General features: G+C 44.5%; 1 protein-coding gene across 1 annotated transcript in view; it reads right to left on the minus strand.

The window, feature by feature from the left end:
• LOC111159397 (spondin 1) overlaps positions 1 to 18,821 on the minus strand; it is a 270,204-nt gene that overhangs the window by 241,092 nt on the left and 10,291 nt on the right. The window contains exon 2 of the mRNA XM_022521820.1: positions 10,324 to 10,430. Within this exon, the coding sequence (XP_022377528.1) occupies positions 10,324 to 10,430 (107 nt within the window). The remainder of the gene's footprint in view (positions 1 to 10,323; positions 10,431 to 18,821) is intronic.

Below are 18,821 nucleotides of genomic sequence, written 5' to 3' on the forward strand. Positions count from 1 at the left end.
CTGCTTCTCCCTCTCCCGCTCCCCCTGCTTATGTTCCCTCTCTCGCTGTGTCTCTGTCAAATAAATAAATAAAATCTTTAAAAAAATAAAAATAAAATAAAAATTTAAAAGTGAAAATAGGGGCACCTAATCAGAAGAGCATGTGACTCTTGATCTCGGGATTATGAGTTCGAGCCCCACCTTGGCTGTAGAGATTACTTAAAGATAAAATCTTTAAAAATAACAATAATAAAAGTGAACAATAAAAATGAGAGGATTGCAAGGCTACACAGTGCTTATGGGCATTTTTGAGCTACTTAATACATACCTGATAAAAGTTCATTGGGGGCAGTAACAGGTATCTATTTTCTGCTACACAATTCTACAAGGTGTTTGAGAATGATTTCCAGACCTTTAGAAAGATAGATGGAAACAATACTAGTTCCCAGGCAAGAAAGCGTGAGAACAACTCATGCCCACAAACAAGTTGGAAGGGCCAGAAATTCCAGCAGCAAGTCATCCATCAATTTGGAAAACATTTATCAACTGGCCAGAGTGCCAAGCCTTGGGGAGGCCGTGGGAATACAGAGATGGCCATGGCCCAGATTTCTGCTGCTCTGCAGACTTGTGGAGGGGAGCAGGGCTTTCACACATCAGGGCCACAGGGTGTGAAGAACTGGGACAAAGGCACCAAGCATATGAGATGGGGATCAGAGATGGGGAAGGGGCCCAGACTCCAAATGGGATGGAAGCAGGACGTGGGGTCAGGGGTGATGGCACAGGAAGGACCTGTAGGGTGATAAAACTTGTATGCTTCTGGAATGACCCTGAAAGGATTTTAGGGGACAAGCAGTCAACTTCTGTGTGTCCCTCCCACACTTCTCCTCCCGCAGCTACAGGAGATGCTGAAAGGATGAAATAGCCCAGAGTCTGTCCTCACCTGTCTCCATCCTGGTCCATGGCCATCTGCGGCCCTGTGCCCTTTGTCACATCTCTGTTTTACTCTAGTGTTACCTGGCCTGTGTGATGCGAATGACAACAGTGCCTACCTCATGGGAAGGTCAGAAATGGACAGGAAATCAGTACATTTAGTTATTTATGTGATAGGTGTGTGCTGAGTGCCTGTTGGGTGTGCTGTCATGAGCGAAATGGGTGGTCCTATTCTCAAGGAACTTAACAACGAAGAGATAGGGAATTAAACCAACAGACTAGTTCATACCCGGAAGTGACAGGTGTGGTTTCCTCTGTCTGTTCCTCCCCCTCCGCCCCGTGCACAGCCTTTGTCAATGTATCACTTGAACCAGTTTTCAGTGAGGCTGCTGTCTGGTCACAAAGCCAGTAATGGAGCCCAGCCCAGCCCAACCAGAGTTCTGCATTATTTACTGGGCATCCTGGATCCAGCAACCCTGAAGTTTTTCCATTTTACTTTAGAGCTTTCTCAGTCATATGACGATGAACACAGAAAGAGTGAGACAAGTCTGTCTCTCCCCTCACTGGTGACGTCAGACAGACAGTGGCTTGGTTTTGCCTCAGAAGGGTGTCTGCTCACATGTCCGGAGGGATGGGGTTGGTGATTCACTGGCCACAGGGACGTGCAAAGGGCACTGAGCTGCTGGCTCAGGAGGAAGAAACATTGATTGAGGGTCCACTGTGTTGGGAATTCTACATAAATTATCTCCTCTGATTCTCAAAATAACCTTTATCATCCCTGTTTTATAGATGAAGGTACTAAGATTTCAAAGACATTAAGCGATTTCTTTACCTAGCTAGTAGAGACAGAATTTGAGCCCAGGTCTGCTGTATTGGAAATAGAAAAGTTAAGTTAGAATTGGGTAATGATGGGATGCATGGTCCTTTTTGAGGAAAATCAGCCTAGAAATAGGACTGCTTTCTTCTGTCAGAATAACCCATAATAACCCAGCAGCATAATAACACTGTAAACATAGACACGTGTGTGAGTGTGTGTGTGTGTGTGTATGCAGAGAGAAAGAGAGGCTCTGAACCCTGTAATTTAATTCTTGAAATTAATAATAAGGAAATGCTCACAGATACTAACAAAGATTTATGTGTTGTATTTCTTGCAGTGGCTTTTTTTTAGCAGTAAAGAGAAAAAAAATAAAGAGGAAAACTAGAACTACCTATGTTGCCCAACAATAGAGGAACAATTGAATAAATTATAATTCAATGGAATAGTGGAGTATTATAAAGCCATTAAAATTCATGCTGTGGAATAATGTTTAATTGCATTGAAATATACTCATAATGTTCATGAAAAATAAAAGAGGATAGACGACCCTATATATAGTTTTGTTCCAATATTTGTTGAATAACTCTATATATGCATCTATATTTAAGATCTGGGAGGAAATGTACCCAAATATTAGTGATGATTATCTGTAAGATGACATTTTTTATTTCTTTTTTATCTTTCTCTGTATTTATCCTTTTCTGTATTCTTCAACACAATACAAGGGTATGCTCTGTGCTCTAGTCCCCACAGAGCATCTGCTTCTCAGACTTAGTTACTTGCTTGCTTGGAAGTGACCTTCATCCTTCCTGGTAGCGGATGCCAGAGACTAGGGCTGTGGAGGCCTGAGGACCCAATATCTACCCCCGGCACTCACAAGACAAGATAATCACAAGACAAGCTGCTTTTCACTCTTCTTACAAATGATTTTATTTTTTTTCAAAGATTTATTTATTTATTTATTTGACAGACAGAGATCACAAGTAGGCAGAGAGGCAGGCAGAGAGAGAGGAGGAAGCAGGCTCCCTGCTGAGCTGAGAGCCCGACCCGGGGCTCGATCCCAGGACCCTGGGATCATGACCTGAGCCATAGGCAGAGGCTTTAACCCACTAAACCACCCAGGCGCCCCCTTACAAATGATTTTAGACAGTAATCTAAAAAAAGAAAGCTAAGAGTTGAACAAGAGGTATTGTTTTCAAAATGTGTTCTTCTGATGGTTCTATTAGGTCCCATCTCTACAGAGACATTTTACACTAAGTGAGTTCCTGAAGCGAAAGGGATGGCATGAAAGACCTCTTTCATCCCCTGGTTCATTCGTTCATTCATTCATTCATTCATTCATTCATTCACGTAAGAAAACTTACTGTGGGGGTACCTGGGTGGCTCAGTGGGTTAAAGCCTCTGCCTTCAGCTCAGGTCATGATCTCAGGGTCCTGGGATCGAGCCCCACCCACATCAGGCTCTCTGCTCAGCAGGGAGCCTGCTTCCCTTCCTCTCTCTGCCTGCCTCTCTGCCTACTTGTGATCTTTGTCTGTCAAATAAATAAATAAAATCTTAAAAAAAAAAAAAAAAGAAAACTTACTGTGTCCTCGCTGGGCTCTCTGCACTCATCAAAGACGATATATTGAAACATTAAATAGGGAAAGTTTTAAAATAGAGGTGTGAGGAAAGAGCAGAGTGGTCTTCACACATCCCTTTCATCTTCGTCCCTTGTCTGCCTGTAAGCTTTAACCAGCCAAAGAGACAACACAAAGTAATCACCTCTCTGTCCTTTCTCTCCTCCCAAATCAGCACTCACGCCTCACTTCCTGAAGATGCCTGTTTTCTTATCTGCACACATGCAGCAATTCTAGCACCTATCATAGTGCAGTATGGTTCTTTCTATATAGTTCTTAGCTGTTCGCTCAACGTGCTTCCACAAAGCCAAGTCTCTTCTTGTACATGTGCAGTTGGGTTGCTCTGTGTCACAGGTGCAAAATGATAGAACTTCCCTAGTGTCAACAAAGGAGACCACTGCAATATACAAAGAAATAAATATCTAGGTGTTCCTATAACCCACTTGGGATCCTCCAGTATACCCAGCATACCAGGGTTGGGAAGTTCTGCTGTAGATCTCGACCTCCTGCTACCAGGGGCCAGGCCTTAATTATTCATTTTGGTATGCTCTGAGCCTAGTGTGTTGCCTTTCACATCGCTGGTAATTAGTGCTTTCACTAATGCATCTTGGCCAGCATTTACTGAGTGTCCACCAGTATGGTGCTGATTGTTAGAAATAAACTAGTGAATACAATGGATACGGTTTTGCCCTACAATCTGGTAGGGGTTGAGCAATGTTAAACGATCCAACAAAGAAACATATAAGTTTTAAAAACCATGCTGAAGGAAAGTACAGAGAGCTATGAATGCTAAGAAACTATCTGAATAAATGAATGAATGAAATACATATTTTACACTGTATTATTCATTCACTAGGAAGGTATACTCTATATATAGAGTGAATATTGTGAGCTTTCTCGGGATGGATTAAGAATCCATAAAAGACTCTTGATCTCGAGAAACAAACTGAGGGTTGCTGGAGCGGAGGGGTGGGAGATAGGGATAGGGAGGCTGGGTGATGGACATTGGGGAGGGCATGTACTATGGTGAGTGTTGTGAAATATGTAAGACTGACAATTCACAGACCTGTATCTCTGAAACAAATAATATATTGTATGTTTAAAAAAAAAAAAAGAATCCCATAAGATAATCTAACTCCTGTGTTTATGCTCCTATAATCTAAGACCTCAGTAGCTTTTCAGGGTGCTATCTCATAGGTGACTCATTCTGAACTTACAGGTAACTAAAAATCCTAAGGTATTTTGTTGTTGTTTGTTTAATGTGTTGCCATAAATTCAACCAACTCTTCTTGTACACATGCCATTGGTTATTTGGATCTAAGTAGGTGACTTTCTGTGTTTCTCCATTAGCTTTCATCCTGCTAGATCTGGTCTATCAACTTGACCTATGCCAAACCTATGATTGAGGACTGCCCAAATCCTAGTCCTGACATGGGAATATATTGTCCCCTTCACGTCAGTGGGTATGGTTACCATGATGAAAGGCCCATATCAAGTTGTTGACAGGAGTACTGCGTGGAATTTTATAATCACCTGTATAATACATATCAAAATCACTAAAATGTCCATATCCTTTGCATCTGTGATTATAGTTCTGGGAATCTATTCTAGCAAAATATTACCAAACAAGGACAAACACATGCAGAAGATGTTTTTTTTTACTCCATTATTTATAACAGTGAATCGCAAATTGAAAAATCCTAGTATCTTTCAAGGGGCATGATTAAGCTTGGGTGGCTCTACGAAGAGAAAATTTTCCTATAAACTAAGAAAATTCCTAAGAAAAGGCTTGCGATGGAATTTGATTTTTGGAAAAGTGTGTCCAAACCTCTGAGCTCCTCACATGGCTCAGGACCCATTAGATGCTAACACAGATTATTAATGAAGAGAAGATGAAAACAGGTTAGAAACAGGTGATTAAGAGTATGGGATAATTAATTATTAAAAAGATACTTGTTTGTATGGTATCGATAAAGGATCTTCTCAGGCAGACAACCCTTTATAAATGAGGTTTTCTTCCTTTGATCGACAGACTATTACCTAAACTGGTTGATGCATACAGATCTTAAGAATAAAATAAAGGGATAGCATTATATATTAGCAGCTTAATATCTGGTCAGTAAATATTTGAGTGCCCACTCCATGTGGGGCACAGTTGTAGGTATTGGGATACGGCAGCAAACAAGACAAATAAAAATCCCTTTCTCATGGAGCTTATAATTGAAATGGAAGGGAGCAGAGAACATTCAAGTCGACAAGTCAAATGGCCCATCAGGTGCCAATAAAGGCAACAAGACAAAAATTAAGTGGGAAAGAAGAAGGCTCAGAAGTCCAGCCCAGGAGCTGAAGGAGGAGGGGGAGGGAAGTTTCAAACAGGGTGATCCGGACAGCCTCCCCGAGAAAGGGACATCTGAGCAGAGACCTGAAGGGAAGAATGAGCTGGACAGTTGGCTGGGTTGTGAGCATTCCAGGGAGCAACTGGGCTTTAGAAATACAATTTTAAGGATTAGCGGGTTACTTCTGTGCAGGCCGTCCATCCCCTGCATTCCTTGTCAGTTCCAATTAACCGTAAGTACACGAGCTTGCTCATCAAAGAGAGATTCCCATTTCTCTCCCTTCTGGCAGCCAGGGACAGACGCCCTAGTTGGTAGACGCCTAGCAGGCTGCCATGTTGGACCCGCTGTCGGAAGCAGAGGAGCAACCACCCCCTTCTCCTTGGGCCTTCTGCCGCCTGGTAACAGCGTGACCCTGTACCCAGCCGCCCCGTTCCCTCCCCCGCCGAGTCTAAAGGGGCGTTAAAATTCACATTTGTTTGTACCTGGTGAGTCTATATGCTCTGCATAAGGGCTCCCTTGTGTAGAAGCAAAATCCCCCACTCTCAGAGCGACTTTTTAGAACTCAGAATATCATCTTTGACCAGATTTAAGGAGGATGAGAATTTCGCTTCTGTTGTGAAAGTCCTCAAAATTGTTGTCTTTGGAGTGAGGGTGTGAACAAAGAAGTAGACAGAAATATGTGTTCATCGCTACGTGTTATGTTTTTAAAATCAAGAGGGCACTTGTAGGTTCTGGTCACCTGCTCAGTTCCCACTGATGACTCGCTGCCAGTTGGTCACAGAGGTAAATGTAAGGGTCCAGTTCCAGGGAGGCCACCGTCAGCTACAGACGGGCAAGGCTGCATCTGCTGTTCTCACCTCCGTTACCCCCAGTGCCTACCTCAGAGCCTGGCATGCAGGAGACACTCTATAAATGCTCACGGATAAATGAGTGACCCCCAAGGTGACAGCTTTGGTAGACAGAGAAAAGACATGCAGGCTAGAGTGGGAGGGGCGAGGATAGAGACAGCGGTGCCTGAAGCAGGACAGGGAACGCAGAGACATGGGCTGTGATTCCTCCCCCCCCAACCTCCAAGATGAGAGGAACAGAAGTGGAGTGTGCATTTAGTGCACAAGGGCAGGGGTGGAGGGGAGGGGACAGGGAGTGTGAGAACATCACCCGCACAAGGTCTGGCTCCTCTCCCCCACGGAGGAGTTGGATTACTTCGGTCAATTTTCTTAGTACCCTGGAGACTCTGTTCTATCTTCTGGAAAATGGAGGTAACAACACTGACCTCACAGGGTTGCTGTGAAAACTAAGGAGGACAATGCACGTAAAGCCCCTGGCACAGAAACTACCCCCACAAAAAAGTCGTAGTAGACCCTCATGTTTTCACTGAACACGGACACATGGAGAGGCAGTGTAGACCGTGGTCAGGTGGTTGAGAGTAGAGATCTGCAGCCAGACTGGCCGAGTCTGAATCCCAGCTTTATCACTCAGAGCTGAGTGGTCTTAAGAAAGTTACTTAATTGCTCTGTGCCACAATTCCCTCCTCTGCGAAAAACAGGACAACACTCCTATCCAGAGTGTTGCTCTGAGGATTAAATCAGTTAATAAATGTAAACCACTTAGAACAGTAACTGGCACACAAGCATTATTACTGTCTGCTCGTCATGTTTTGTGTTTGTTTCCCACTTTGATTCCTCCAGGGCTGGTAGGAGGAGTGAGGCTATGTGGGAGTAGACGGATCTGTGGTTCAAGGAGGATGGGCTGGATCCAGGTCTCATTTCAACATGGTTCTCAAACTCCAGCAGATGCTAGATTCACCCGGAGGCTCGAGAAAGCAGAGGTCATGGAGACCCCCACCCTCAGAGTTTCTCAGTCAGTAGGTCTGGGTGGGCCTTGAGATTCTGTCTTTCTAAAAAGTGCCCGGTCCCAGGTGGTCCAGGGACCACACTCTGGTGGTGAACCATTGTGAGGTAATAAGAAATGATGTCCAAAGCTCCAAAAGAAGGAAGAAGGGAGGATGCTTAAAGAGATAGGAGTTCTGGAAAATTCCAAATAGGACTGAGCAATGGACACTAGTGGAAAGAGTAACATGTTCACTTATTCATTCAACAAACATCGACTCATTGCCCACTGTGAGCTGGACCTTGTATTCACTCATCAGTGAATACAAGTGAAGGGACCAAGATTTAGCGGAGTAGGAACGACAGTGAGTTGGAAAGGACTATCAGTGTATCAAATTAAAACAGAAGAGCCTTTAAAGAAAGAAGCCACGTAACTCCTCACACCTAACTTCACATCATGTCCCCATTAGGCTTAACTCAGGCATCGTTTGTGTGTGTGTGGGGGGGGGGGTAGAATATACATAGAATTGGCCATCCTAACCATTTTAAGTGCACAGTTCAGTGACATCAAGTACATTCACATTTTCATGCAGTCATCACCCCTGTCCCCCTCCAGAATGTTTTTTCATCTTCCAAACCCAAACTGTGTACCTGTTCATCAATAATTCCCTATTCCCTCCTCCTGGACATCCCCTGGCAGCTACCACTGGACTTCCTGTTTCTCTGGATTTGACTACTTTCAGTCTGTCACACGAGTGGAATCATACAGTATGTGTCCTTTTGTCCATACTGTCCATATAGTATGTGACTGGCTTATTTCACTTCACACGGTGTCTTCGAGGTCACCTATATGGTAGCATGCACCAGAATAAGAATTCATATTGCACGGTGTGTGTACACCATGTCTGTTCATCCGTTCTTGCTTCGGTGGGTGCTTGCGTTGTTTAGCCTTTTGGCTACTGTGAACACTGCTACTATGAACACAGGTGTACAAATCTCTGTTTGAACTCTGATTTCAACTCTTTTGAGCATCTATCTCTAAGCATCCTTTTAGAGCAGATACATTTTGTCTGGGTGAAAATTAAGGTCCCACGCCCTCCCCACCCCCCCCCCCCCACCTCCTCCCTTCCTAGAACTTTACCCCTCCGGACACTCAGGCACCCAGATCTCTCAGCTGCCCGAGTCGGAAACACCATCTACACCTCCAGGTAAATTAGCGCAACAAGGACCAGGGACTAGACCTCAGTGCTCTGTGGGCTGAGCGCGTGCCTGAACTTCCCTCTCGCGATGATGACGACCTCACCGACACGCTGTGCAAACACACTTGTGCCCAGAGCTTATTCAGTACTATTCAGAGCTTAAACAGTTCAGTCTCTGGAATCAGACACCTGGTAGAGGAACCTGGCCTTACTCCTCACTAGCTGATTAAGCAAATGATGTAACCTGGCTAGTTTCATTTTCCTGATCCATGAAACAGGAATACGAGTTCCTATCTACTTGGTTGTTTGGAGAACCAAAGCAAGATGAGGTATACTAATTAGATTAAGAGGAGATAAACCAAAATAAGGTAAAGAACTTAACCTAATGCCTGGCATAGGGTCAGAACCCAACAAATATTGGCCATCGTTAGTATTATAATTGGGTAACGTCTTCGGATATATGCCAAGAAAGTTCCTGCTCGTACCTAAGTACACACAAGGACATTACGATGAGCATGGAATTAACAGTCCCGCTAGGCCGGAGGCCCAGAAGCCGAAGCAATGGACATTTTTTAAAACAGGGGATTCAAAATTACAACCTGGCTACAAAATGATTAAAAGATATCTTTGGACGAGGAAGATATTTTGGGGCAGGCCCCTCTACGGCACCCTCAATGGCACCAGAGGCCCCAGCAGTCAACTACGGGTGTATTTCTGAGGTTTTATTTTGTTCTTCTGAGTTTGCAAATGCCAGATAAAAAATGGATTCTAGAACAATGGAAATTTAAGATGAGAAATGGTTCCAGCCAATTTGGCCAGGCCTCCTCCTAGGATGGCCCCAATCCTTCTGGGACACGTTCTGACGACTGGACGGCCTTTTTTCTAAACCTCTGAAAGGGGATGATGTTCCTGCCACTTCCCTTGGAAGAATATTCCACGGTGAAATATGACTCACTGTCAGGGCTCTCGCCTTTGTGATTCTCTTTCTTCTCTTGACCCACTTTCGTCTTGCCGTGCCCTTTTGTACAAAGTCAAACGCAGCCTCCCCTGGAGGAGGCTGCTCTGTGAGGACTGACATTTAAAGACCATTACCACCTCTCACACTCAGCCCTGTTCATTTAGCCAAGCAAAGCATGTTTAATTCTTTTAATCTCCTCTCATAAATCAATCTCTTCGTCCCTTTAATAGCCCTTCTCCTATGCTTCCTATTCCTTCCAGTTGGGCCATCCTAAGCTCTCGTTCCGTGGATGCTTGAGAATTGCCAGTCAGTCACAAAAGTGTTCTCAGGAAAAACAGCTGGGCCCCGCCAGGGCTCTGAGCGTCCCACAGAGCTGGGCTGTCTGCCGCCCGCAGGCACTGGGAGCCTAGAGCAGAGCCCTGCCTGCTGGCCGGGCCCGAAGGCCTTCCGGCATCTGCTGCCTACTCCTTTATGCGTCTTTCCAACGGACCTGACCCGCCATGCCTGTGGTCAAGGGAAGTGCCCTCAGGAAGTGGCACCTCAGCCACCTCAGGCCCCTGGGTCTCTGCTGTCACTTAAGCTCCTCAGTCTGCCCACCTCCCACCTGGCTTCCACCCACGAGGGCACGGGGGCCACGGAGGAGCCCAGAGGGGTCTTACCTGGAAGGTCCCAGCGTGGTCTTCTTCCTTATCTCCCTCTCTGTTCTCTTTGAGGGCAATTAATGTGAATCCTCTGAAGTAGGAGGGAGGGGCAGCTGAAAGCGTTACTGTGGAGAGAGAAGAAAGCAAATTAAGAGCACAGGAATCAGCTGGCTTCCATCTGACAAAGGGATGCTCACGAGTTCTCATCAGTATGCCAGACCTGTGGGTTGGACGGGCCGTGGACAGTGGAAAACCCTCATCCCTTTGAGTCATGAACTATCGCCCTCCACCCTGCTCCCCCCTACATTTCAGAACTTGTGAAATGCCTCCACTGTGATCTCAGTTGAGGCCCCCCTGAACCAACAAAGACTTCAGGGAGCTCTCTCCAAGTACCCACAATTTGATAAAGAGAGTCCCTGGTCAGTAGTCCCGTCTTGCCAGCTGTGTCATGTTAGACTTCCCCATTAGACTGGTCCGAGAGAAACCTAGCTGCTCACAGCAGAGACTCCCTTACAAAGTCCTTTGTGGGGGCAGAGACGGCTGTATGTTCTCCAAAACATATTTCCTTTTTCTTGTGGGATCTCAGCTAGGCCACATTCCCAACCTCCCCTGAAGTTAGGTCTGTTTGCACCCTCATTCTGTCAAGGGAAAGCACAGACAGACATGATGAATCCCGCTTCCAGCCTGGCCCACACAAACTTGCCACTCTTGCTTTCCCACCTATGGCTGCAGAATGCAGGGGATCCAGCAGGAGACTCTGGTGTCGTGTGAGAAGATGGTGGAGCCACAAAAGGGAAGGAACCTGGGTTTCTGAATAACTACACAGAGAATGACTCATGGACCAGAAATATCCATGTTGTACTTTGCATGAACTAGAAATAAACTACAGTTATAAAATATAACTATGTTTTCATGAGAATCTAGCTCAAGGGTCTACTCAGCAATGACGGTCACCCCTTCATTTGTATCTTCAATCTCCTGAGATGGAAATCCTTTCTTGCAATTTTTGCATTGCACTGCAATACTCTTTTTACCAGCCTTCTCCACTGGACTGTGAGTTATGCTGGAGAGGAATTCATTTTAATTCTCTTTGTATCTCTATCCCCTAGCACAGAGCCTGACATCCAAAAAAAAAAAATCTCAATTCCAGTTTTTTGAAATTTATGTAAGTTGAGATTTAAATTACTGTGTGGATTAAAGTGCTAAGATTCTGGCCTTTAAACGTGGAATTATAGACTCTTAGAGCCTCAAGCCTCTCCCAAGAATCCTCCATTCCAGCCTTCTAATTTCACAGACAGGAAACAAAGACACAGAGAGGTCAACAGACACACCAAGGTGGTAAGATGACCCAGAGGCAGACTTAGGGCCAGACTCCCTCCCCAGCTTAACATTCCGCCCAGAATTAAACATAGTGAGTATATTAGTCATAGCATGGGTATTCCACAGGGTTAAGTTTTGAAATTTTAAAAATCAATTCATTTAACAAATAACATTTACATGATTCTGATAAGCAACCCCCCGTCAGGGAAGGATATTCTAGTCTTCTGGTTTCAGTTCTAAAACTAAAGGACCCCCAAACCCTAAAAGCTAAAACAACCGTCTTAGATAAGGCACCAGTGGTCACAATGATATCTCAGGGCAGGACTTTGAGATGCAAAGATTGCAAATCTCATGCTATAATTGGTCAGTTCATCCCATAAAAGCAGTAGCGCATTCTAATTGGCTACTGATGTCTAGAAAAGGTCAAATAGACCTTCCTAGTAAGGAAGAAAGGGTGAGAGGAAAAGCACAGTAAAACAGTCAGGAAAGTATAGTGCTCAAGAGCGGCCGACAGAAGAAAGAGCTGAGATCCCTGAGGGACAGACTCCCAGCCTTAAAGCAGTCTGAGGTTATCTAGAGTGGGGTGACAAATGAACAAATAAAAGAAAACAGAAACAGACTCACGGTAACAGAGAAAAATCCAGTGGTTGTCACAGGGGAGTGGAGTGGGAGGGATGGGTAAAATAGGAGAGGTAAAATGGGAGAGGATTAAAAGGTACAAACTTCCAGTTATAAAATAAATAAGACAAGGAGATGCAACATACAGCATAGGGAATACAGTTAATCATATCATAAAACCTTTATGTGGCCACAGGTAGTAGCTAGATTTATCATGGACTGCTTTGCAATGCACAGAAATATTGAATTGCTATGCTGTACACCTGAAACTAATATATTATGGTATGTAGACTGCACTGCAATTAAAAAACCTACAGGTGGGCATGATAACAGCACTTACGTCCAAGTATCAGTGGAAAGGGTGAATGAATTAATACATGTAAAGTTCTTAAAATCCTGCCTGGAACATAATAGGCACTTAATAAATATTAGCTCTTATTATCAGTGATGAGATGATCACATTGCATTTTGTGGATAAGTGTTTGTTTACCTACTCGTTCAAGTCCTTCAAAAGCGAGAACCACATCTAGGCTTGGCACAGTGATTAGCACAGAGTTGATGTGCAGTTAAGTTTACTGAATTGTGTTCATGGACAAGTAAACTCACTGTTATAAAGATGTCAGTTCTTCTCAAATTGATTTATAGATTCAGTGCACTCTAAATTAAACTGTCATCATGTGTTTTGGGGAAATGACAGGTTGATTGCAAAACATATGCAAATGCAAAGGGTCAAGAATATCTAAGGCCGTCTAGAGAGCTGAAAAGTTGGGGGGCTTGGGCTACCACGAGTCGAGACTAATGCAGCTACAGAAGTTCAGCCAGGGTGTTCTAGCAAGGAAGGGGAAAAGGCCAATTGTATAGTTTGGGGTCTAACAAAAGTTCTACAAGTACCTGGAAACTTGATGTATGATTAAGGACGGGATGCAGGGCAGCTGGGGGAAAAGACAATTATCTTCAACAGAGCTGCTGGGGCAACTAGACAACCAGGTAAAAACAGGTAACTTGGTCTTACAGATCATACACAAAATAAACTTCACACAGACGGTAAAGTAAACGTGAAGAACAAAACAACAAAGCTTTCAGAAGTTGGCCGAGGATAAAATATGAATGACCTTGGAGTCAGAAAGACTTTTTAAGCAGGACATACAAAAAAACAACAACAACAAAACACTGACAATAAAGGAGAAGATATATAAATGAGATGATATAAAAATTTTGCTCAAGAAAAGACATCACTAGGAACAAGCAGGGCAGAGTGCGGAAGAAGGTATTTGCAACGCATTTAACCACAATTGACTTTAATCCAAAGCATATAAAGCCTCTTTCAGATCAATAAGAAAAAGATAGACAACGCAATAGAGAAAAATAGGCAAAACATATGAACTAAAACTTCATAAAAGAAGGTCTCCAAACGGCCAAAAAGCATATGAAGACACCCGACCTCGTTAGCCAACAGGGAGATAAAAATTACTGCATTTCCACCAGGTTGACTAAACATAAAAGGACTAACAATATCAAACATTAACTGCAACTTTCACACACCGGTGAACCAAAAATAAGCAATTTTCACTGGAAAATTCTGGCGGTATTTACTGAGGCTGAACACATACACACCCTATGATCCAGTAATGCCACCCTAAATCAACAGGAATGCATACAGATGGGGACCACACAACACCCATCAGAAGATTCATAGTAACATTGTATGGAAACGCTCAATGTCCATCATCAGTAAGATGGATATGTCAGTCATGGCGTATTCGTATAATTGAATGCACTGTAGTCATGCAAAGGAGGGAATTACTACTACACACAACAGGGATGAATCTCATAAACATAACTGAGTGAAAGAAGACACTCAAAATAATACAAAAGCTGTGTCTTCTTTCACTTGAGATGATTACGAAGTTCAAAAACAGACCACGTAATCTATGATGCAGAGGTCAGGACAGCAGTTACCATGAGGCAAAGTGGAGTGAGAATTGATCTGGGGGTAGGGGGTACAACAGATGCCTCTGGAGCACAGATCATGTTCTGTTTCTTGATCTGGGGACCGGTTGCCCCAGTGTACTCAACATGTGATAATTCACTGAGCTGTGTGATTTGTGAACTTTTCCCCAGGTTAGTTATATTTTGATAAAAATATTATAAAGTAATGTTTCTGAATGATAAATATTCACCTTTTTGTACATCTGGGTAGTGCCCTTAAAGGGCTAACCATAAACTCAGCTTCCCAGAGTGCTGCATTCCTGCTGGTTCAAAAACACTGAGGGGTACTCTCCCTCATTGAGTACAACCAACAAGATGGTGGCTCTGGAGGTGGAACTCAGTGCGGGGCTTCGATCCCTAATTATCACTGGTGACGATGGTGGTACACAGTATAATCTGAAGGAAGACAGGAGATCCCAACCCTCCAGAGAGCCCCATTATATGACTCTCCTGAAAGAAACAAATGTGCAGTGTGTTCTGAGTCCCAGTAATGACTGAAGATGACAGCTCGGCAATAAATAATAGAATCTTCTCTCTAATGACTCCTCCCAAGCGCCTCCCAAGAGAGGCCATTAAGAGACCCAAGAAATTCAGGAAAAAATGTTTATGAAGGATTTGAAAAAAACAAAAAAGTTCCATCCAGAGCCATCCTGTGAGCATATCCAGGGAACTGGTTAAGAGCAAAGATTTGGGATGAGTACCCTAGAGCTATCATTTATTAATTACATGACCTCTGGCAAGTTATTTCACCTCCTGTTCCCTCATTTTTAAAAAGAAGTTAATGATATTGCCTTCCTTGTGGGAATGTGGAGAGGATTAAATACACATTTATCACAGAGCCTGGCATAAAAGGATTCAAGACCTGTAACGGATGCTGGCCGTGGTGCTGGTGATGTTGGGGCTTAAGAAGACGATGACGAAGGTGATGCTTATGATGACAGATTGTGATGCCCAACAGGCTGATGAACCAACAATGGGTTTCAAAAAGCTGGTCCTCAGGGACAATCACTGAACCACCCAAGAAAAACTCTAGGAGGTGCCCATGGAGGACCCCTGAGAGGACTGCAGCAGGGATCATCCTCACAGGATTTGGGGACGATCCTCACAGGCCAGGTTCTGGAGAGATCTGGGTAAGCACTTGTAATGAATAGTCTTCCTGTAGCTCATCACACCCAGTATAGGGTTTGCTGTGAAGTCCCCTCAGCCCCACACACTATATAACCTTCCAACACTCATTCCCTTTTCCAGATTCCTCTCACCCAGTTTTAAGTATATACTTACTTGTGAATTATATGTTAAATGATGGTCTCCTCTAAAAACCTGTAAACTCTACGAGAGCAGAGATCAAGTCTGTCTTAAGCTGCACTGTATTTTTAGCCTTTAGTGTGCCTTTTATCACACAGTAAATGCTCAATAAAGACTCATTGAATGAATGAATGAATGAGAAGGTGTTCGTTTGTCTTCAATGTATAGTGGGCTTCCTCCTGCTCTGGTCCCTCCTCCAAAGGCCCCCTGGGTTACTATGTGGAGTGTGTTAGCCTCCCTCATCCTTTCGTTACTGAGCATTTGTCTCTGCCAGCCCAGGGCTCTGCCTCTGGAAACACAGAGAAAAAACAGGGCTTCTCCCTCTAGGATCATATAATCTAAAAGCTGGGAAGAAAAGACACATCTGGGGGCACCTGGGTGGCTTAGTCAGCTAAGAGTCTGCCTTCAGTTTGGGTCATGATCCCGGGACCCTGGGATCAAGCCTCGCATCGGGCTCCCTGCTCAGCAGGGGGTCTGCTTCTCCATCTGACCCTCCTCCATCTTGTGCTCTCTTTCTTGCTCACTCTCTCAAATAAACAAATAAAAATCTTAAAAAAAAAAAAAACAGACAAGACACATCTGCAAATATTTTGTACAGCATATGATGGGTGTCATGGAGATAGGAACAAAGTGCTCTGGGATCCCAGAGGAGGGAGGATCTCGGTCTACTGTGGGAGCCAGAGGAGGCTTCCAGGAGGATGTAGCATTTGAGCGCCAAGTTGAATGAGGAACAGGAGTTTGTTCAGTGGACGAGAGGACTAACAGCACTCCAGGTAGAGGGAAAGGCATGACAAGCCAGTCTCGGCTTTGGAAACCGGAAGCAATTCTGTATTTCATAAAATACAAGCTGGGAGGAAGAGTAGGTATGCTAGAGGTCAGGGGAAGAAGGCAAACAGGGGGTAGAAACTTAAAAGCCTTCAAAGCCTTGGGATACCACTCTGGAGGTGATGAGGGAGTCCTGGGTTGGGGGGAATGGGGGGTTTAGTTAGGGAATGTCATATTCAGATTTATGTTTTAGGAAGATGAGGCTGGAAGTTGTATGGTTACTGAATAATAGCCCTCCCTAAAAACCAGTGCCAAGGGCCTCTCTGGCTTGCCTTGCTTATGTGAGGATCAACGTTTCACACTGGAGCCTGGCCTTAAATCTCTGCGCAAGGTTGAGTTCTCCCCAGCTGTGGGTACACTGGCCATATGCAAACCCCAGTTCCCAAATACTTTTCTGGGTCCTTCAAAGGTTGGTGCATCGACCATGTAACACACACTCTGAAGAGCTGTTACCCAGTTCATCTGTTGTGCTTATCACCCTCACTGGAGCTCACCCACTACCATCATGTTCCCCACTCTGCCTGTGGGCTTCAGACTCCCCGGCCCCAACAGCAGTGAAAATACCCCGAACCAGACCCCAGACCCATCCCAGGGCCAGCATCCACCTGCTAAATATAACTGAGCTGCCCCAGTCCTCATGTCCCCCATGTCAACTACAGGGAATTTAACTTCTGCCTTAACTTGCAACAGGGGGATTCCAAGGACTGCTGGAGCAGTCCACAAGCCACTGTGGTCCCCTCCCTGCTCTGTGTGACATTCAGAGCACCTGGAAGCTGCAACTCAGACGCTTCACTTAGAAATTGGCCCAGTTGAGCCCACCCAGCCAGGATCAGACAGGAGATGCTAGTGATGGGTTGACAGATGGGAAGATAAGGCTAAAAGTCTAAAAGATGAGCCAGTGTGTATGGTGGGGTTGGCTTACCCTCCTCCCCTGGATGGTCTTCTTTAGCCAGTGATCCAGCATCCCCAGCCAGAGATGAAACATCTCCCATTCCAAATGAAATAGCACACATATCTAAAAATCAAAAACTGTTTTTCTACAATGGATGTAGCTAATAAGTCTAGGTTTGAGTACCCCCCGCCCCGCCATTTCCTATGTGCAACCTTGGGCAAGTGACTTCACCTCTCACGGTTGCAGTTTCTAATCTCTTATAAAATGGCAGTAATAGTATTGATCTCATATTATTATTATGACAATGAATTAATATTTGTAATAGTGAGTATACATAAATGTTAAAGTGATAAGCTGTCTTAAAAATAAATCATTCTCTTCCAAAAAATAGGGATCATCATTCTCATCTAATGGGTTTGTTGTAAGGATGAAAAGAGGGAATGTGTATGACGCACATCGCAACAGCTCAAGAGACGCTCATTCTTTCCCCTATGTGCTTCCATGTGCTTCATGGGAGAGCTGGGAGGCAGATGAATGAGTTCTGAACTGACCATTGCATGGACAGGAAGCAGGATGGGTGGGAAGGAAGCTCCTGGGGACCTGGCAATGTGTCGGCCAAGAGAGTGTAGCTGGGAACATGGGTGAGGGCAGGTAGCGCCAAGGCCTGCACACTCCCCAGGAGCCTCACTTCTTCCCCTATTTGGACGATCTTTGGGGCTGGATGATCTCCCTCCCGAAACACAACCTCACAGAAATGACTGTGACCCAAATTTAGTCTCTCTCCACATCCCAGTCACCTGGGTCTATGATCCAAGATGGACCAATCAGAATCCTTCCCTGAGATTTTCCAGTTTAGTTAAAGGGACAAGGGCCTTTCTTTTAGTTACAGAACTAACTGAAAGGCTTTTCATTCAAGGTTCTCGGCAGCTCTCCTCCTTGCTTTTGGAGAAAGTTTATCTGTCGTAAGAAAAATGAGGACAACTCATAGAAACAGAGCCAAGAGATAAAGGATGGGAGGAGTGAGACAGACAAGGTAGAAGGAAGGTGTGGAAAGCAGAGAGGGAGGAGAGAACCTTTTTGGGTTCCTAGATCCATTTATACCTGAAGCCAGATCCACCCCTAGACTTTCCAAATAGGAGACTCAATAATTCTCTTTTTGCTTTACTTAGTTAACTTTGGTCCTGACATGTTGCATGGAAAGAGCCTCCACTAATTTTGAAACAAAGAAAGAAAGTAATTCTGCCTAGACTGTATGATTCCTTAGCAGTCTGGGGGAACAGTATTTGTGGCTAAACTGAGGTAGCTGACCAGGAAGGTGGCAGTTGGTACTTAAAGGTCACTGAGATGACAGCAAATCAGCTGACTTCAAAACTATTAACTAGATGTTGGGGCGCCTGGGTGGCTCAGTGGGTTAAATCCTCTACCTTTGGCTCGGGTCATGATCCCAGGGTCCTGGGATTGAGTCCCACATCGGGCTCTCTGCTCAGCAGGGAGCCTGCTTCTCCCTCTCTCTCTGCCTGCCTCTCTGCCTACTTGTGATCTCTGCCTGTCAAATAAATAAATTTTT

Source organism: Enhydra lutris, unplaced genomic scaffold (genome assembly GCF_002288905.1).
Source record: "Enhydra lutris kenyoni isolate GAN:26980312 unplaced genomic scaffold, ASM228890v2 scaffoldscaffold68, whole genome shotgun sequence".
NCBI lineage: Eukaryota > Metazoa > Chordata > Mammalia > Carnivora > Mustelidae > Enhydra > Enhydra lutris.